The 20,664-nt window shown below is 44.1% G+C and overlaps 1 protein-coding gene across 7 annotated transcripts in view; it reads left to right on the top strand.

Moving 5' to 3' along the window:
• The first annotated feature begins 7,832 nt into the window (after positions 1-7,832).
• HECTD4 (HECT domain E3 ubiquitin protein ligase 4) overlaps positions 7,833-20,664 on the top strand; it is a 102,051-nt gene continuing 89,219 nt past the window's right edge. For 4 of the 7 annotated variants that reach the window (XM_059713380.1, XM_059713379.1, XM_059713378.1 and 1 more), the window contains exon 1: positions 7,834-8,213. In XM_059713380.1, coding sequence (XP_059569363.1) covers positions 8,046-8,213 — 168 coding nt within the window. In that variant the 5' untranslated portion in view covers positions 7,834-8,045. Of the gene's footprint in view, positions 8,214-20,664 lie in introns of all 7 variants that reach the window. The other 3 variants (XM_059713376.1, XM_059713375.1, XM_059713374.1) reach the window with 1 other exon arrangement.

Here is a 20,664-nt window from a genome sequence, read left to right as displayed (position 1 = left end):
CTAGTGAGTCAGAACTAAACCCTGGATGATGAGCCACCCTTCACCTGTAGCAATATTAGCCAGTGAGATAACATCCTGTTTGTCTATTCTTAGGCAGGGCCTCTACAGCTGGTCAGGGTAGCATCATCAAATTGCCCAATACATTTAATTGTCTGCATGATGCGATGACAGTCACTTTGACATTGCAACTGCCTATGAAATAAAAGGGAGCATGAAAGCTGTCTTTATCCTTTTCATTCCATCCAGGAAGAGCACACACCAACTGCTGCAGCTTCCTTAGCCTGACGAAGGGTTTTTGAACCCGAAAGCTTGCTCAATAACTATTCTCCAACCATTTGGGTTGGTCTAATAAAAGATATCAAATTCACCCAAGGAACCTTGTCTGTCTTTATCCTGTGCCTTTTCAAATTATATCATGTAGAGGGATGTGCCTGTATTTGACAGGTGTTCAGATTTAAAAAAATATGGGGGAATTTTAACATGTTTAATAGATCTAGTCTACTTTCTTCAGCATCAAAAATTAAATAATATGACATAGGTCTGGTCTACTCATGGAACTTAATACTGGTTTAATTCAAATCTAAGACAGGATATTAGCTGTAAGATATCGCAATGACAAATACTCTAGATGTCTTCCACTTTGACCAAAGAAATGTGTGAAGAACAAAGGTAAAGATCCCAGAAGAAATTAGATTCTTTCTACCGTGTATGTGTTTCCTGTCAACAGTTAATAGTTCTCAAACACAGAGGCTTTCAGGATTCTGCCAATTAACTCTTCCACCAATCTACAAGGAAATTTGGAGAAATACAAATGTGGGAAACTGAATTATTTCTTGAGATGCCAACAGAACATCAGCATATGGTACTGTTTTCTTTCCGATAATTGTATATAATACTTAATGCAAAATAAGCACCAAATATGCACCCAGAGATATTTCAAGTGGAAGATTCATTTTGGATTCATGTCCAAATATTAGTCCTGCCTGTTCACAGACCTTTTTTAGTATCATACCAGCATTGTGAAGCAGTGCTTTGCTAATCCACAAGAGGAGGAAAACGGTGCAGATTCTGCAACATGGAAAGCTCTAATCAAACGTTTTTGTAACTGATTCTTGGAAACTGCAATTTTAAACCCTCTCAGGACTCAACTAAATCATGGAATTTTACAGCATAGATGCAGAAAACTGGTCATTTCATCACTTCAAGGGGAACTAAAATAATGATAAATTATCCAGTGGTGAGCAATTATTAGGAGTTGATTTGGGGTGGGGGTAGGGAAGAGGGCTGCTGGTAGGCAAGTGGGCAATCAAAACAATGGCAAATTGAACCATAATGTTGAATTATCTTGTAGGCAAATTAACCAGAGTTTACTGTATAACAATTCAGTGTAAAAAGAAGCCATAACATGCCTTGTAAATTGGCCCCTGTAATAATTTGTCAGAAGCACATGCTCCCCTTTTGCTATAATTATGTTTTCATAATAACAAGCGCAATGCTGTCTCAGGATTTTTTTCTGGTTCAGTTCACTGAACCAGTTTTACAGAAGGCTGAATTTTAAACCAGGACAGAATACCAGTATTTAAAATCTACCTATTTTGGGATATTAATTATAAGTCCTCAGGGAGATCATGGATTTTGAAATTCACAGCTCATTTGAACGGATCTCTTCATCCCCTAAGAATCCCTCCTCACCAATAGGTAGCATTTAACCACCTCTCTCCTTAAAAAGGTCCCTTTTGTTCAATTTTTTAAATGCAGAAATTGCAGCTGATAATATATGGGCAACATTAAATAAATGCTTCCTCACATTTCATCTAAGACATTTGTAAAACACTACCATGCATGTCACACACTCATTACAGCATTAAAATATACTAGTTTCCAGTTCATCTCCCACTTAAATCTGTTTCAGATTCACCTTTAATTTAAGAAATGTTTGCCAGGAAGGTGATTCATTAGTAATGTTTCCCACATTAAAACTGCTTTTGCTTCTTTTAAATTAAATCTCTTTCTATTTGTTCTTGCTTCCTCAAACCTACCTTGTTATCAGGCCACAGCCTTATCCAGAGATGGTCATTACTAAATCAAAATGAGAAATATGTTAATGTATTTTCTACTGCAATTACTGAATGTGTCACAAGTCTGAAACTATGCTCTTCCTCTATTGATTTTGTCCTTTTTTCTTTGTCAGATACTGATTTGCCTACTCCAGTCCCTTCTGTGTTTCGAATGGAGAGAAAATTGACAAAGCTGTATTTGTTTAACAACAGTTGCTTCAATTTATGTGGCACCTTGCCAAGAAAACAATATTTTCTCCTGGTGCAGAAATATTAGTGATAGCAGTATGGCTCTGTGAACAAATATTTAGTAGGTATCTATTGCTGAAGAATCAGGTTAGAGGACTAAATATTACAAATAATCACACAACATAGCAACAAATGCTTTTGTTTTAAGCACAATGGAACATTTGTTTTTTAAGTGAATAAAAACACATATTACACATTTAGAATCCAAAGTATTTTTAATCATCATAGAATAACTATTTGAAGGCAACTGAAACTGGAGGCCTAGACAAAGTTAATTTAAATGGTGTTAGAAAGCATAGGCACCAGATGATTACTGTACAGTAGCAGTGAGGTGGCATGTCCAGCTTACCAAAGTGTGCTACTCCCAATGGACCATGAAGGTCCATGCTGAATCCTGGCTGCAGTGATGTTTAGCACCTATACACTAAACATCCATTGACAGGAGGAGGGACTCTGCTACTGGGTAAAGTTAATTCAAGAATTAAGCCAGCAGGGGCAGAGTCACCTACAACTGAAAACAGATGAAGAGACAGTATTTTCTGCAGTGCATACACAGGGAAAAAAAGATGAAGCAGGAAGATAGCTGACCAATCAGAACCGAAACAAATGAAGCAATGAACTCATTCTGGCTTTTCCTGCAAGCCTACTAAATGGATTTTGAAGAAACCTACTAATAATTTCAACTTGTTATGTCTCTAACTTGGTGATTTATGGCAAAAAGATGTTTGTGCCATTTCAAGTCACTCAGACCCACTGTCTCATCATCATTTGATACCAGGGCCAGACACAGACACAGGCAAACTGGGAGGCCACCCAGGACCTGGACAGAAAGGGGGCCAGAAAATGGTAATTTTAATTATTATTATCATTATCTCTGGCAAAGGGGAGCCTGATATTAAAAGTTCACCCAGGGCCAACAGGAGTCTAGGTATGGTGCTGTTTGATCCAATTACTTTCTAATTAATGCAGCATTCTTGACACTGTTGTATGAAAGAGACTGAGACTGACATCTTCTAGTTACCTAAAAAAACAGGACCAATATTTGTCTTTCCAGGTAGACTGCTTCATATGAGCAGAGCCTCATTGCAGGACTAGGGCCTTCATGGTTAAAAAGTCACAGTGCAAACACTTCTACTCACTGTATTACAGCTTTTGGTCCTAAGGCACTCTTTGTTGCATAATAGCATTAATGAAAATAATTACTCATCCCACACCACGTAGAACTGAGAGGCAGCTAGCCTATCAGAGCATGAGAAAATAATCTTAAATTTACTAATAATTGTGTTATTCACCCTAGGCAAAGTTAGATTAGCACAAGATAAATTACTGACACTGCAATATGTTAACTAAGTAACAATTAACTATAGAGTTTTTTGCATAACTCTTAAACCAAAACCAAAACCCTTCCACAAAGAACAAGAACCATTAACAAATGAATATATAATACTGCAGGGCAACCACCTCTAGCATTCATGTTGCAAAATCTTCAGTCAAGGATTTCTAACATTTCTGTTCTGTTTCCCCTTTCCAGTTAAATGGCTGTTCATTATTCATGGGGCAGGTCATGCTACTCACCTCTTGCAGGGATGTATGCATCAGCCTCTCCAGAGACTGGTCCAATATACAGATGGAAATCTGGGTGCTGAACAGCTGCTTAGCTGGATATGTGGAGCTGCACAGTCTGCGCTGGGAGAACTGGTCTGCTGGTTCCCACTCAAATCTGAAGATAATGCACAGGCTTTGCCTGATCCAGGATGCTGCTACCCACCTTTCCAGGCTGCCATCGGTTCCTAGTCACCTCCCCCACCTTCACCATGGCAGAGCTCTTACAGTGGCCTTGTCTCCCTGTAGCATAGGATGCAGCTTTCTGTGTTATAATAGGATGTTTCTTAGCTAGAGAAGGTAAGAGGGGCTGATGGTTTTGCAGATGCTTTTCGAGAAGGATGGCTCAAAAAGTAAGGGACTGGACAGGCAGCTTCCAATAACAGGTTAAGGCGTTTAGACTTAATTTAAAAGCCTGAGTTCCATAAAAGGCTGAATGTCCAACGTATGAACTTGTGTGATAGCCATAGTCCGCTGGGACAGCGAAGACCATCAAGCCCAGGATGAAGCACACGAGAGCTGGAAACAGGGCATTCTCAAAATGAGGGTGTCAGGCAACGCAACAATCTTATAGAGGCCACGTCAGGCAAACCCACAGTCTAGACATCTTCAGGAAAGACTGCAAAACTTTGCCACCTGAGTAGACCTTTTCCCCAGAAATGATGCCCCCAACATGAATACCTGCTTTTCTCCAAAATCCTCACCAAAACAACAACAACAAAAATGCTACCCCAGCAGAATTGTGATCCTGAATAGGGCAGTATGCCAGAAACTTTACCAAGCTCGCCAGGAATTTTGCTATTGATCCTTTCCAATGTTACAGTAACGTGCAAGTATACTTATTTTTCTCAATCTTTCCTTTCTTCCTGTCTTACAGAAATTAAAGAAAAAAATAAAAGTCACGGTTCTGGTTACAAAGCATTAGTGTCACAACTTTGAAACCAAACCTTGTGAACTGAAATAACAACAGCAGCTGCTCTGTTCCTCCAGGGAGACTTTGTGTGAGCAGCATGGTTCACCAGTCAGGGCATAATTGCCAGCCCCCCAAAGACCAGAGAGGCTTTAAACCCCAAGTTGCCACTTCTTTCTACTATTAGAGGAAGTCCCAAGAGGTGATCACAGGGCTTAATGGATGGATATGTCCTTTTGTGGTCCGTGTTTCGGAAAAAGTACAACCTCCTCTGAATCTAGGAACCACCTTTCACAACTGTCAGAAAATCTTCTGAGTCCAACATTTCATACCATCCCCTTTAGAAAAGGATTCACTGAAAGGACAACTCATTCTCAACAGCCTTTGAAACTTCTAGTCCTAACTGCATTTTCAGCACAGAGAAAACGAAAAAGAAAAATCCTCTGCCAACACATTGTTTCTGAAGCAATTCCTTTTGGTCTCCCATGCTTACCCCCTGGGTGTGTGGAGAGTATGAGGGGTATGTGACAGGTGTGTGGGGGGTGTATGGAGATTTTGTGATGGGTGTTGGTAGAGTGTGGGGGCAGGTGTGTCGGGGAAGTGTTAAGGGTGTGTACAGGGTGTGTGTAAAGTGTGTTGACGGGAGCAGGGTCTACAGATATGTCCTGTAGTGGTGTACATCTGTGGTCACTGAGTTTTCACACAGATCAGCACCCAACTGCAGGACTAAACCTGCATAAACACCATACCGAGCTAGTGAGTATAAAAGTTTCCTATATGCTATGTGGCCTTCTCCCTTGACTGGACAGAGGCCTGTGATTTTGGAGAGAGGCTTGCTTCTTCATAGCAAAGATTTAATAAGAGATACAGTGCTGTAGGTAGAGCTCATATTACTCTGGGTTCAAGGGGTTTTTCCCCTTATAAATACTACGGAACACCTCTTACAATGCAATCCTATATTTTAAATTAACCTGGGCAAATAGGTCAATAAATCTGTGGTGCCATCTCTTTGTTCAATTGCACTCATCTACTTTTAGTTCCTTTGCAATGTAATAAAAGCAAAATAGAAATATTCTGCTCTTTATTGGTGCTGCCTACTCACCATCATGGAGGCATGCATGCATATTCATGTTGTACATTTATGTGCAGACACATGTGCCTTGCTGGGACCCTCTGAGCATCTGCACGCCTGCATACATTTCTGAAAAGGCATTGGCAGAGGGGTGAAATGATGGAGGTTGGGAAAGGACTGGGGAGGGAAACAATGGGAATGGGGTGCTTGAAGATGGGCTGGTGACCGCATTGGGCATCACTCAGTATTGGGGAGGGAAGAAGAAGTGCTGCCGGTTGGGTCATGGTCTATTTGAACTCTCCAACACTCTCACGCTTCTTTCTAAAAGTGCCAAGGGGGCTCAACTTTGAGTGGTGCCCACTGGCATGCAAGTTGCACAGCGGTTCAATAGGCATAAGTCAAGGGGTGAGTGTGGGAGAGCATGTATGTGTGCGGGGTACTGACGGGGGGATGCAGGCAGGTGTGTGTGGAGGGTGTGAGGGATATGTATGGGTGTGAGTGTGGAGGGTGTTGTTGGGGTGTGGGGGCAGGTGTGTGTGGGTGCGTATATGGAGGGTATGTGAAGGTGTTGGTAAGGGTATAAGTGGTGTGTGATGGGCATTGGTAGGGTATGGGGGCAGGCGTGTGCGAGGGGTGCGCATGGGGGTTGTGTAACATGGTGGGGTGTGTGGGGGTAGGTGTGGGGGGAGTGTGAGGCTGTGCAAAGGATGTCAATGCGGTAGGGACAGGTGGGGGGGTCTGAAGGGTGTGCAGGGGGACTTTGTGACAGGGGTTGGGGCGTGAGGGGAGTGTGAAGCTGTGCGAAGGATATCAGTGGGGTAGGGACAGGTGTGGGGGGTATGGTGTGCAGGAGGACTGTGTGACAGGGGTTGGTGGGGTGTCAGGGTAGGTGTGGGGGGAGTGTGAGGCTGTGCAATGGGGTAGGGACAGGTGTGGGGGGTCTGAAGGGTGTGCAGGGGGACTGTGTGACAGGGATTAGTAGGGTGTGGGGGCAGGTGTGGGTGGAGTGTGAGGCTGTGCGAAGGTTGTCAGTGGGGTAGGTGTGTGGGGGTATGAAGGGTGTGCAGGGGGACTGCATGACAGGGGTTGGTGGGGTGTGGGGGCAGGTGTGGGGTGAGCGTGAGGTTGTGTGAAGGATGTCAGTGGGGTAGGGACAGGTGTGGGGGTATGAAGGGTGTGCAGGGGGACTGTGTGACAGGGGGTGGTGGGGTGTGGGGGGAACACTAAGGGTGTGTGAAGGATGTCAGTGGGGTAGGGGCATGAGGGGTGTGTGAAGGGTGTTGATGGGGTACGGCAGCTGGTGTGGCGTGTATGGGGGTTGTATGACCAGTGTTGGTGGGGTGTGGGGGCAATGTATGGGGGAGGTTTTAGGGGCATGCGGGCATGTGTGTGTGAAGGGTGTCAATGGGGGTAGGGACAGGTGTGTTGGGGGATATAAAGGGTGTGTATGGGGGTTGTTTGACTGCTTTTGGTGGGGTGCAGGCGCCGGCATGCGGGGGAGGTTTTCGGGGTGTGCAGGCTAGGTGTGTTAAGGGTGTCAGCAGGGGTAGGGACAAGTGTGTGAGGGTACGAAGGGTGCGTATGGGGGGTGACAGGTGTTGGCGGAGTGCAAGGGCATGCGCATGGGGGAGGTTTTAGGGGCGCGTGGGGGTGTGCATGAAGGGTGTCAGCGGGGGTAGGGACAGGAGTGGGGGGGTACGACGGGTGTGCAGGGGGTTGTGTGACAGGTGTGGGTGGGATGGAGGATGCGAGGCGATTAGGGGGTGAGCGTGAGGGCAGGCGCGAGGCGATTTGGGGGTGAGTGTGAGGGCAGGCGCGAGGAGATTGGGGGGGGGGGCCTGAGGAGGACCCGCGGGGGGGCGGGGCGGGGCGGGGAGGGGGAGGGGGCATTGTTCGCGGCGCGGTGTATGCCGGGCCGCTGGGCTCCAACATGGCGTCGCGCTGTCACCCGTGTGTGTGAGGGGGGAGCGGAGCCAGGCGCTGCGCCCCGGGCTCGGCGGCGCCGGCAGACCCCCCCCGGGCCCCGCACCCCCGGGCCGTGCCCGCGCCTGCCATGGGGGGGTAGCGGCCGCCCCCCGCCTGCCCGCCCCGCCGCCCACCTACCCCCCCCGGCCGCCCTCCCGCCCCCCCCCACGCCCGCAGGCAGCGCCGGAGCATGGGGTCGCCGGCGGGCGCCTCGGCCGCGGCCGCCGACTCGGCGCAGTGGCTGTCGGTGAAGGAGGAGACCATCTTCCTGCACGACGGGCTCATCCGCGTCACCGACCTGGCCGAGCTGCCCAGCGAGATCGCCGGCGTGGCCGAGCCCGCCGACACCGAGCTGGAGGTGAGGCGGCGGCCGGGCCAGCAACTGAAGGCCCGGGAAGGGGGGTGGGGGGGGTTTGGAAGGCTGAGGAAGATTGGGGGGGCGGGGGGGATGGAGGGAGAGGAGGGTGCTGAGGCAGAGGAGTGAAGGGTGGGGATGGGGGGCAGGAGGAAGCTGAGGGATGGGGGTGGTGGGGCAGGGGGGAGAGGCATGGGGGAGCTGAGGGCCGGGGTGGGAGGGAGCCGGGGGGCTGCGGGGAGAGGCGAGGATGAGAGGCCTGGGTGGGAGAGGATAGCGGCGATGTGGAAAGGGGGGGACTAAGGGGAAGAGGTTGACTTAGGGGAGCCTGGGAAAGATGCAGGGGACCTGGGAGATGACTCTGGGCTAGGGAGGGGCAAAAAAACCATCTGCTTGTTCCCAGCCCATCTCTGGTGAAGGGAGTGAAGTGCTTTTTTTGTTGGGGGGGGCAGGATGAGGAGGGAATGAAGATGGAGGGATCAGAGCAGTTCCCCTTGTTTTGACTGTGTTTCAGCAAGGCCCGGGCACATTGGCTTTCTTATTTATGCTTCTTCTGATTTTTACTTGTTCTTTTCTATGCTAATAATGAAATCAGCTGGTCTCACTGTAAAGCACCTCGGATGTTTGGGGGGGGGGTCGGGGTCTAGGTGCTGTATCTCAGTGGCTGATAATGATGGTTATTAAAGGGTGAGGGGAGCTGCTGGAGTTTGTATCATAGCTTCTCCCCCCTCCTACAACTGGTGGTGGCTTTCCTTGTGCAGCTGCATGTATTTGTATCTTATGTAATAAAGATGTGCATCTTATCTTATTGGGGGGTGGGGGCTGTCACTGATCGAAGATTGCATCTTTTTTTTTTTTTTTCCTGTGTGCCTCTTTGCTCCCTCACCCCGCCCTCTCCCCCCTGGCAATGTGGCTTGCAATGACACAGGGTCTTTGTCAGAGAAGCTGAATGGTGTGAGCAGAGAGGGGATGGTTCAGCAAAAGCTTTATCTGTGTGCTGGGGTAGGTGACAGATATTTAGGCCACAAAAAAAAAAAACATTTAGTGAGGCTGTGGCTATTAAGCGGGGTGTTGCCAGGAAGAACCCATGAGCCATGGCAGGTGCAGCAACCTGCAATCCCGACAATAACACTGTGGATGTCGGGGACAGGAAGCTGAATCTGGTGTTTATGAAAACTCCTTCCAGCTTTATGTAGCAAGGGAAGATGATCATTTTTTGCTGACTCTGCCTTTTCCTCTCCTGTACCAGATGACACTGGGGGTGGGTCTAGGTAGCACTGACTGGGTGCCATGAAATGCATGTATGTTGGCACAAATCTCAGGAGTAGGAAGGGAGACTCCTATGATGGATGACTTATCTGCTTGTCTATATTAATTAAGAAAAACGTAGGGGTTCTTCTCTTGTGATCAGAGTACCTTTTGACTATTCATTGCAGCTTGTATTCAGAAATCGATTTGAACCCCATCATGTACTTGTGGAGGGAGTAGTGGCCAATTCTGATCACTGTGGTAGAGATCTAGTCATGTCCACAACATTTCTGTGTGCTTATTTCCTCAGACAGTGGTAAAGGCTTTACACTCTTCCCCTTGTAAAATCCTGAAAATGAGAATTCATTAAACTGGATCTGAAATTTTCTCCAGCTTAGATTTTGACAATCGGGGCCTTATCCCTGGAATTTAACTTGTAAATTTTACATATGGTGTTAACCTGCCCTAAAATTTTAAGAATTGGGGAAATGAAGCATTGTGTTGTCCTCTTCTTTCTTGGGAAGAGAGTGGTTTATTAGTTTGGTACCAATTGTGCAGAAAAACTCTGCAATTGGCATATAATGCGCATGTTGCATATGCTTTCACTATGAAATGTGGAAAACAGCTCTTTTCTACAATATATTTCTTTGCTTTGATATGTCATCTTAAATTGGGGAACATTGAGACACTAATGTTGCTCATAATGGCATAAAATCTTCAAGACCACAGACTGAAGAAAATATACTTTATTTTAAAATTCTGTTTGTACAACAAGTGTGAAGATTTTAGACATGTCTCGTATTTGGATTTGTGCTGTTTTTAAAACTGTTGAAATGTCAAATGACTAGTATAAATGTACAGTACTCTGCTCACAACTTCTATTGTGCATTTTATATGCTGCTCTTGTGTTTTCCCTGTAAACTGGAATGGCTTTGAGGGAGCCATTTTGTACCAATAGGTGAATATCTTTGAATTATTATTTTTTCTTAACTGGAGCTATGTACTCAATTAGTAGATCAAAAAGCTCATTTGGACTATTGCTTAATTTTCTCAACCGCATATCCAACACATCTTTAAAACTGGTGTAATATGCATGTCTTGTGAGGGGTGATTAGGTAGAGGGAAGATGCACTGCTGCTGCTGCTGTTTTGACCAATCAACTCTTCTTTATTATGCTTGTAAATTTGTCAAGGACACTCAGGACTCTGGATGGGTGTCTGGTATGTAATTTTTGGATCTAAAAAGTAATATAAATAAATGGATGTGTTGTATTCCAAAAGTGTCACTCTGGTCTGTTAAACTGTCCTCGCATGTTTGTCAAAAGAAAATATTTTGGATTCCCCAGTATGTTTGTGTTTCTTTTTCTTATTTAGAGTTTCCTCTTTCAAAACAAAACAGGAAATACAAGAGAAGTCTGACATGCTAACATCATGACAGAAAGGATAGTGAAGGGTTTTCAAGCTGATATTTTCTCTCCAATAATGCTCTTTAAATGGAAGGCCATGAAATGTCTTACCTTCTCACGAGGAAAAAGTACATTCTTACAATATCTTTTAGTTTTAGGATTACTGAAACATTTAAGTGTTAGTAACTAAATGAAATTTAAAGCTCCATATTTGTGCAAAGTACTTATGTACTACCTTATTCAAAGTACACTAACATTTTTTGTAATGAAATGCTTATTAAAGCTACTGGAGTGACCAGTCTTGATAGTGAAGCCCTCTACCCCCAGAACACATGTGGCACATTAAAATGGTCTGTGAACTTTCCCACCAAGGTTCTTAAACTCTCATGTAAAGAGGAAATAGAAGTTTGAGGTACAGTCACTCCTTTGTCTCGCTGACACTAACAAGGTGTCAGCAGTAAAAGTTGTGATACCATCAATTGTTTACTAGGGTCTTGATCTAAACTACTTTTTTTTTCTTCACGCAGCCCATCAAGTAGTCATCAGATGATAGTGCTTGGTGCCAGGCTGATTAGATTTAAATGCTTGATGCATATTCCTGGCCCTTTCTTCCCATATGAACTAACATCTGGAGGAGGGGTTGAGGCCTGCCCTTCTATGTCAGCTGGTCAAGGGGGGCCTTGCTTCCATGGGTGAAGACCAGAGAACAGCATACTTGGAGCATGCCTCCAGCATTTGTCAGTGACTTGAATCCAGGAACTGCTTATGTTCCACGTTTAACTTACGGCAGGTTCAATTTCCGTGAAACATCACTTGCTACAAAACTTACACCAAATAAAGCAGTGAGAGGGAAGGTGGGTTGTGAGATAAGGAAGAATAAAAACTGTCCCACTACACTTTTAATTCTTCCACGGGTTAAATTTTACATGTCTAAATTAGGGATGTAAATACTGTTAAAAAAAATGATCTGTTTAACCTCCTCCAACTATATTGGTTAAACAGTTAACCAGTACCTCATGCTTAGTTTAGTGTCCTCCAGCAGGAATAGCCCCAGCCTCTTATGTCTTCACCATGTGCCAGACACTGTGTGGGCTCCTGGGCTTTGGTAGGGAGTCACGGGCAGTGGGTGGCAGGTGCAGCTGAGCCACTAGGGGGTGCTGCTTAGCTGCAGAGCCATGGCTTCCCCTCACCCTTGTGGGCAGGGGCTGGAGACCTCTCCTATGTCCAGATCCTGCCACCACAGGGAGGGAGGAAGGTGTTGGACACACCATGGTGGGTCTGCCCAGCTGCCCCCTGCAGCTGCTGGGCCCAGCAAGGTGTTGTTCTTCTTGTGCTGCTGCTGCACTTATGCCACTATGGCTTGGACCTGGAAGACTCCTCTGCGCTGCCAGGCTGGGCCTTCCCCAGCTCACCCCAGAGGTGGTTGAGTCCCAGTGGGGCAGCTTTGGCTGGGCATGCTGCATCCTTCCTCCTGCCCATGGCACTGGGGCTGCTTGGGGCCTGGCCCAGCCCCGAGGCGGAGCTGAGTATGCAGCTGGTTCAGGGCATTGCAGTAGGTGGTGCAGGGTCTGAAGGGTCATCACTGGCCCCTTGCGTGGTGAGCTTGGCCTTAGAGCACTGCGGAGGGGCAGCAGGTCTAGCCTGGGAGGCTACTGTTGCAGCCCTAATGTTCCCCCTAGGATCCCTGCTGTGCTGCCGTGGCTAAGGAACACTTTGGTGCTGTGCTCACCACCTGAGGGGCTGGCAGCAACCCCTCAGATCCAGCACTGCCTGGTCCAGCTGCCTCAATGCCAACTCAGGCTGAACCAGCTGTGTGCTCAGCCCCTCCTCAGGGCTGGGCCAGGTCCCGCACGGCCCCAGTGCCATGGGTGGGAGGGGGAAGGATGTAGTGCGTCTCACAGGCCATCCCACTGGTACTGAACCCCACCCTTTCCCTTCTGGAGGACCTAGCCAGGCAGTGCAGAGCAGCCTTCCGTGTCCAGGCTGCAGGACATGGCAGGAGGTGCAGGGAGCCCATCATCCTGCTTGGCCCCGCCACTGCAGGGGGACAAACAGGCCCACTGTGGGCCAGGAGTCTCACTGCTGTACCAGGAAGGCCCCGCCTGACCTCCTGGCACCTCCTTCCTTTCCTGTGGCTGGAGGATCCAAATACAGGAGAGGTCTGCAGTCCCAGTCACTGCCCCTGCCCATGGAGGTGAGGGGAAGCCCTGGCTCTCCAGCTAGGCAGCAACCCCTTATGGCTCAGGTGGACCTGTTGCCTTCTGCCTGCAGCTCCCCACCAGCAGCCTGGGACCCATGCAGTGCTGGGAGCATGGTGAAGACAAAAGGGCCAGGGCTGTTCCTGCTGGAGTTCACTAAATGATAGAGTTATAATTGTGGTTTAACCGTTTACATCCCTAGTCTAAACACCCAATTCCTGTTTTTGGAGCTAGAAATACAACTGCTGTACCTGCAGCCAGTCACCTACTTCCTTGAACTTGAATACCACTGTTGGGAGGCCACTGGACTGGTGGTGCTTTTCAGACTTCATGACCATATTTGAGAGATGATTTGGGGTGTTGAATATAGGGCTGACCGCTCAGATCGTGTTCTAGTAGTCTTGGGTTTGTCAATAATTAGCTTTCCAACTGAGCCAGGGTTGGACATCCCAGAAAAGAAGGTGCCTATCTACCCTGACTTCAGACTAACAGCTAGCTACCTCTCTCCATCCTCAGAAAAAAAACCCCAAACCAGCTGTTCCTAGATAATTAGAACTAGGCACCTTATCCCTTTCTGCTGAGGGCCTGAGTCCTTCACCTGGCTGCCTACACAGGAATAGGGAGGCCCTGTCCTAAGGGAGAGGTCTGGGGAATGTAGGCTTAAATCTAGGAAAGCTCAGCTTCTCTGGGTGAGAACTGAGAAAGGGATGCTTGGAACAAGCACCAATCGTCCTGTGCCAAGACCTGGGTAGGAGTTAAGGATGGCATGCTTGCTATGTATCCTGGATTCAGAAGCAGTGACATTGGCAAGGAGGATGAAGACACTAAGATACACAAATAGCTCTATTAATCTTAGAGCTGTTGTTTCATCTCTACTCATCCTCCTGGGGTGTCTTATTCACTTGGGAACATCTCACTGAGATGAATGAATGGACCACTTCACACCTCTCCTGTTCTGTAGACGTCTTTGTAGAGTTTCTTCTGGGTTCCCTAGACCCAGATCTGAGTGTGGGGACCTTGCAAGCCCAAGCCCTTCCTTGCTCCATTTAGTCCAGTTTTTCCTCATAGCCCCATAGCCTGGTGATTCTCAGTCTTTTTCCGCAGCGACCCTACCTCAGGTCAGAACCAGACCACTGTAATAGGATTTCTGTGAGGCTCTTGACTCTGCTTGTTAAGTCTGGGAACTGCTGCCACAGCCCACCGTGCTTACCAGGACTACAGAGTGACATGGTGGAGCAGACCGTGGTGTGTGTGGATGAAAGGAGATAGTACCTTGGAGCTCTAGGAATACGGAGTGCATTTTAGGAGACAGGAAGCATTGATAGGAAAGTCAGAGCTGTTGGGGGTTTCTAAAGAATCAGAGTCATGAGCTAGGCTATTTGTAAATGGAGGTACTGAGAAATAATATATAAACAAACAAACTAAGGATGTGCAACATCCTTAACTTCATTACAAAAGAGTTGAAGTTGTCCAGTGGTGCCTTGTGGCTTTCCAGATTGTGTAGTGCTTAAAATTATTCTTTATTTGGTGATTTTTATTTCAAAGGTTTATAGTGTAAGACAGCTCTGACTTTTAACTCCTGGGCATAGCTGCTTGCACATGCTGTGCAACTCGGTGCTTGAATGAGACATACAGGATCTCTTAGGATATACCTGCTTGTTCTTCCTTTAATCACAAGTATGGTGAGATACCAACAAAGGATCTTCTCCTCACTTCTAAAGGCCAGGGTCTCGCAGGACTCATTGCAGTCCAGGTTCTGCTAATTTTTCTAATCCTGCCACCATTTAGTACAGCTACACATAACACAGTCAATACAGCTAGAGTGCCCCCACAAAGTGACTGTTCCCAGTTCAGCAGGGGCACAGTTAACCGTGAATTGGTATGTACTTTAACGTTTGAAAAAACAGATGCAAGTTTTGTTGAATGTGGCATTCTGGAAGGGCATGAGGTGCTGGTGCTCAACCTCAACAGTGCATTAATAAGAGATTTTATTTTTTTTTAATCAGTGCATAGATACAGAAGGTGGGTGGGATCCCCATTAGTGGGTTGTAGGGATAATACTCTGGTGAGGCGGGGAACACCCAAAGTACAGTGCTGGGATTTCTAGCTGGTCGTGAAATAGTTTTGGGTGTTCTCTTTCACAATGTCTTCAGACTTAGGTGTCATAAATTTGAAGCTATAACCCATTTTGCGTTTTTTTGGGGTGGGGGGAGCCATTTTGTCTTGTTTATTTCCTTAGCTGCTGAAAAAGGGGTGGTTCTCTTTTGGTATTTATAAAGTCTCTCCTTCTGTATTTTTGGATTCTCTTTCATTCCAACTACTCCTGTATCTCTCTGCTGGCACCTCTAGCTTTCACAAGCAGGAGCAGCATGAAATCTTGAAAGTATCGCTGCTGCCCAGAAGAATGACATCATAGGATTAGTTCAATGCTGGACTTCTGTTTTGAAGGTTATCTTTGCAACTATATATACTAGTACTAGCAACTTTAGTCTCTTAAAAAAAGAAAACTTAAATTCTCCAGCGGTTGATGCTGAAGACCCACTCACTCACCAGGGCTAGTTTTTAATTTGCTGCTTTGGATTTTTCAAAGCTCCAGTAATGTTCCTTCTCAGGATCACTTTCATAAGACAATCTAGGCTCGTGTCTCTAATGCTGGTTTGATTTAATCTTCAATATAGATGCTACTGTTAAATGTTTTATATCACCAGTTACCTTAACATGACTCAGGCCTGAATTATAAAAATTGTATCCCTAAAAGGCACTGGTCCAGTTACACATCAGTGGCCTGCATAACTTTAGCTTAAATTGTATTCTAAGTGTCTAAGTACAGAAATATTAGAAACTATACCTTTAGGTCTGATTCTGCAAACATCTGTTACCAAGCATATTGCTTATTGCCGACTTCAGCAATCAGTGCTATACTCTGCAGTGTTTAAAGGATGAGGATCTGGATTTTTTTTCCCCCTCCCAGTAATTTCTATCCAGAAATATAAATAATAGGAAAGGCTAAAGGCCCATTTGAATACAAAATCTCCCACAAAGCTTTTTCTTTCGTAACAATATTTGTATGCATTTCAAAATATGGCTGAAGGGTGGTGGGATTGTTAATAGTATCATCATTATCAAATGGCATTTTGGCGTGACTTGTTTATTCCTTGCATGCACTCTAAAAGATATGAAAACTGTTTAGAATATTTGATTGTGTGCATACATTTTAATTATTTTTTTCTTATGCCATATTTCAAAGTGAGTGATTAAACTTCTGATGCTTCCACAGGGGAAAAATGGTTCACACTTTTAGCTGATCTGTTAAAAAGTCATGCTTCTATATACAGCATAATATGAATCAGTAGAGGGTTTGGACAAGGGGATATGATTAAAGTATTTGACACACAAATTGGAGCAATCTATAAACTCCTGATTTTAAATTGAGGGTACCTACTGCTATGTGTAATGTTGTAGTGGTTGAAAGACTTGTGTTGGGAGCAATGGAATTTGGGATGACAATTTGTAGCAGCTTTTAAAAACTACATCTTTTCAAAATCCAAATGCCAGATTGCATATGTATACAGATGCATCAAATCTGAAAGCCATATACACAGTTTAGATGTAGCAGTGCACAGAATAATAATAAGAATAAGGAAGTTTTAGACAGCGTTCTTATTAATAGGGCCAGAATTTTTCCCCCTTATTCAAGCTGAGTATTACTTTTCTCTGGGAGCTTTCTCTTTGAATAAGATTCAGTGGGACTGTTTGCATAGTAAAGTACTACTTATTATCTCTCAGGGTTGGAGACTCAGATTTACAGTTTGAGCTATTTTATAAAAATAGTCTTACTGATTTCCTTGCATTATGGCTTAGGCAATATGTATATACTGTCATGTCTATTGGTTCTCACACCAGACTGAATTTTGTCCAGTAGTACTCTTATTAAAATGTCTGTTAAATTAGGAAGTAATCTAGTACCCAACATAAATTTAATTTAAAACTATTCTGTTATTTCACAGATGGAAGAAATTGAAGGTTGTAATCTAATTATAATTGAATAAAAACCATCTATGCAAAGGTTTACATCTCCTTGTTATGACTAAAACCCCTATATATTCAAAATACCAGTAACTTGACTGAGGCCCTGCATTATGTATGCAACCTAGTACAATGTAATAATCATACTAAAACCTTAGTAATACTAATACTAATAAGTAAGACACCTGATTGAAACAGTTAAAGCAGGTTTCCAGCATCAAAAACTCATATGATGATATAAAGGCTGTCCGTGCTTTCTTTTCTCTTGATTTTAATAGCAGCTGAGAACTGATCATGTACTTCTCTCAATAGGCAGGATATAAGACAGCTTTGACATCTATTTTTCAAAATTTACATGAACCACGTGTAGACACAAATAAGGATTCCTTTGTAGACACTTTATAACTAGTCTTAAATGTCTTTCAAGCCAAATTATCAGATGAGTTTGATCATTTTTCAAAAGAAACCAAGAAACTCCAGTCCTTATAGAACATCTGGGTGACAATTACATGGCCATTTGTTCTTGTTAGACTCAGTGGGCAGTGCACGTGCAAGTACTGACCTGTCCAAGCACCAGTAATGCTAGACTCCTTGATCTATGACTTATTTTCCATTTTCAAAGTGAATAAACAGACTTTTTACAAAGCCATCACCAATTTTGGTATAATTGAAACCTGTAGATCCTAGACTTAGAGTTTACGATGCCTCCTCTGTCAAAGGATATGAAAATCCTTCCACAGTTGTCTCAAGTCCTTCCGTGGAACCCCAGCAGATTAAACACATATCAATAGAGATAAATCCAGACATTTGGAACCCGAACTTTTTCAAATCTCAAAATCCAGTCACTGGAAGATTCTTGTGACAGACAATGGAAAAATAAAAACCACCTTTGTTGTGCTTCCATGGGGATAAATAGTGCAAAATGTTCTATAGCTTTTGTATTTCTAAATTCGTGCAACAGGCCATGGAAAAGATGAAAAAAAGAATATTTCCCTGACCATCAAGTGGTAGAGTAGATAAAACCAATAATAATTTTGAGAACAAATTGTTTCAAAAGTGCCAGAGTTCACTGCAGCCTGAAAAGTGCCCATTGTGCTTCTCAGATGCTTCAACCCCATAATTTTTTTTCAGCTAAAATCTATACACAGCATATTTAACCAAACTACTAAAAAATACTTAATGAGTACTAGACAGATTGGTCTAGACACTGCTCTTCAGCTGTCTTCGTCTGAATTGTTATGGACTTTGAACACATTTATCCATGGAAATACTGAAGCATTTTTATAGCTGGCTAACCTCTTCTTCCAATCTGTGGCATAGGTGCCACAAGTGGTACGGGCAACTTCTGTGCGTGGTGCACAGATCAGGGAGGGGGCAGCCAGCACAGTGGCTGATAGGACCGGGAGCGGAAAGCAAAGCAGCAAATTGAGGAGGGAGCATAGGGAAGGAAGTAGAAAACAGAGCTGCAGATGGAGCCAGAGAAGGGGATTGGAGTAATCTTTGGGGAGCGCATGGGTCTAATTTGTGGCACACCTGCCAGAAACATTAGGCTGGAGGGGCTAACCTATGCACAGCTATCATGGGTTTTGAATCTAGCAGAAAGGGGAAGGAGATCATGTTTTAGCATCTTCTTCCAAGATAATTGCACCATGGAACTCATTCTTTGTGGTGAAATTTCATGTCTGTGGGGATGATATTGTCTGGAAGCCGGACTAAAAGCTGTACAGTACATCTGAACATTTGAGTTATGCATCATTCATTTTCTTAGACAATGTGAGACGTAGATGAGCAGTCGTGTAGTTAGTAGTGCATTGTTAATGCAGAGTATGACAATGAATGTCAGAGCCAGTAAGAGCATACTAGAACCTTGCCAAGCTAAAAAAGAAACCTGTTTCCTTTCTAGGGCAATTAGCTTCAGGGTAGTTGTCTCATTCTGTCAAAGAGCTCCCTCCTGTGAGTCCATGTCATTGTCCCTGTGGCATGTGCTCAGTTCAGCTAGTAGTGCATTGAGTGACCAATTTCCACATACAGGTAGAATGAGCCATGATTCCTGATTTAGTGCTGAAGAATTGGCAGTGGATTTTGCCAAAGTCTGGGATCAATTCTTCATGGTGTCACAGACACTTTTAGCTTCCAGATTGAATCTCCTGCTGTAAGTCACCATGAACTACATTGTCGGTTTCTTCCCAAAGACCTATATATTAGTTAACAAAAAAAAGGAAGAAAATATTTAGCCTTTCAATACTGGAATTTGTTAGAATAGCGTAAAGATTGAGTCATTTATGTGTATATGAAAAGATTTTACTAGTTCTATAAGAAATATTCCAACCATTAACTAGTGTGAGTATTTAGACTGCCTATCTGGATTACAGTACAACATACGTTTTACTGAGGACCTCAGGTATCCCACTGTCATTATTGAAATTGCACACCTAATTTCCAAGACTCACTTTTTTATTAAATTGCTGTTTCTCTTTAGTATATGCTTAGAGATTTTATGAGTATATACATGACAAGTTTCCACTATCTGAGCTTGGCATATGCTCAGAATAAATGTATTAAGTGTATTCTGCATGGAGTTTAGAATTTACGGTTTACTGCTTTACTGTGGTTTCTAGCCTGTGTCTTCAGAAATGGCAGTAGGCAGATGTACTGGTCTGTAGCATGCTGACTGAAACCAGAGGTCTGAAGGTTGAGTGTGTGTCCGAAATGTTTTGGAGCAGGTGATATTTCCTATGGACATATATGATGGTATTTAGTTTGCAAAAGTTTATGAAAGTCTTGCATTTCTATTGTAGAGCAGTCTGGAACTTAGCATTCACTTTTTCCTACTAGACTTTTTTTTTTTAAAGACTAAGGGACCACAAATAGTGTCTGTCTGTCTACATGTGTATAATATATACATAAATAAAATGCTTGATACTATATAAAGTATATAATACATATAGTATAACTCTATATACAGATACTTTCAAGTATATGCTTTATACACTATATAATGTATACTGTGTATTACTTAAGTAGTATTTAAATAAGCATTAATAACAATTACTATTATACTAGTATAACATTTGAAAACATACATAAGTTGAAATAAACTAACCATGCTACTTTTGGAGGGGTGAGGGGGGAAGTAGTATGAGCTCTTTAATGTCCATAAGTAGTACAGAATCCGCTTTTCTCTTCAACAGGCACATCTTTAGCAGCACTTTAGTCCTTATTTCTTTGCTGAGGTGTAGGTGTAGCATTCTGTCAGAACAAAAAAGGTGCCGTATACTGAATGGGCACTTTTAAAATGTTTTTTCTTGTAGACATTTGGCTGATGAAGTCATGTGCAGTCCCCTGATGTCACATGGCTGTAGGGTTTAACATATTAAAGAGAAAATGCATATTATTTTCTGTAAGCCATGGTATTATGTTAGCAGTTGTAGCGTAGCATATCATATCATTAGAGTACTTTGAAAGCTTGTGTTAATTCATGATGCAGGAATTTTCTATATGAAGATCCTTAGATTTGTTACAGACATAAAAAGCTTTTTCTCTTCAGTCTGCAGAAATATGTCTACATGTGAAGTGA

Source organism: Alligator mississippiensis, chromosome 10, assembly GCF_030867095.1.
Source record: "Alligator mississippiensis isolate rAllMis1 chromosome 10, rAllMis1, whole genome shotgun sequence".
Taxonomy (NCBI): domain Eukaryota; kingdom Metazoa; phylum Chordata; order Crocodylia; family Alligatoridae; genus Alligator; species Alligator mississippiensis.
This window is presented reverse-complemented; position numbering and strand designations above follow the sequence as displayed.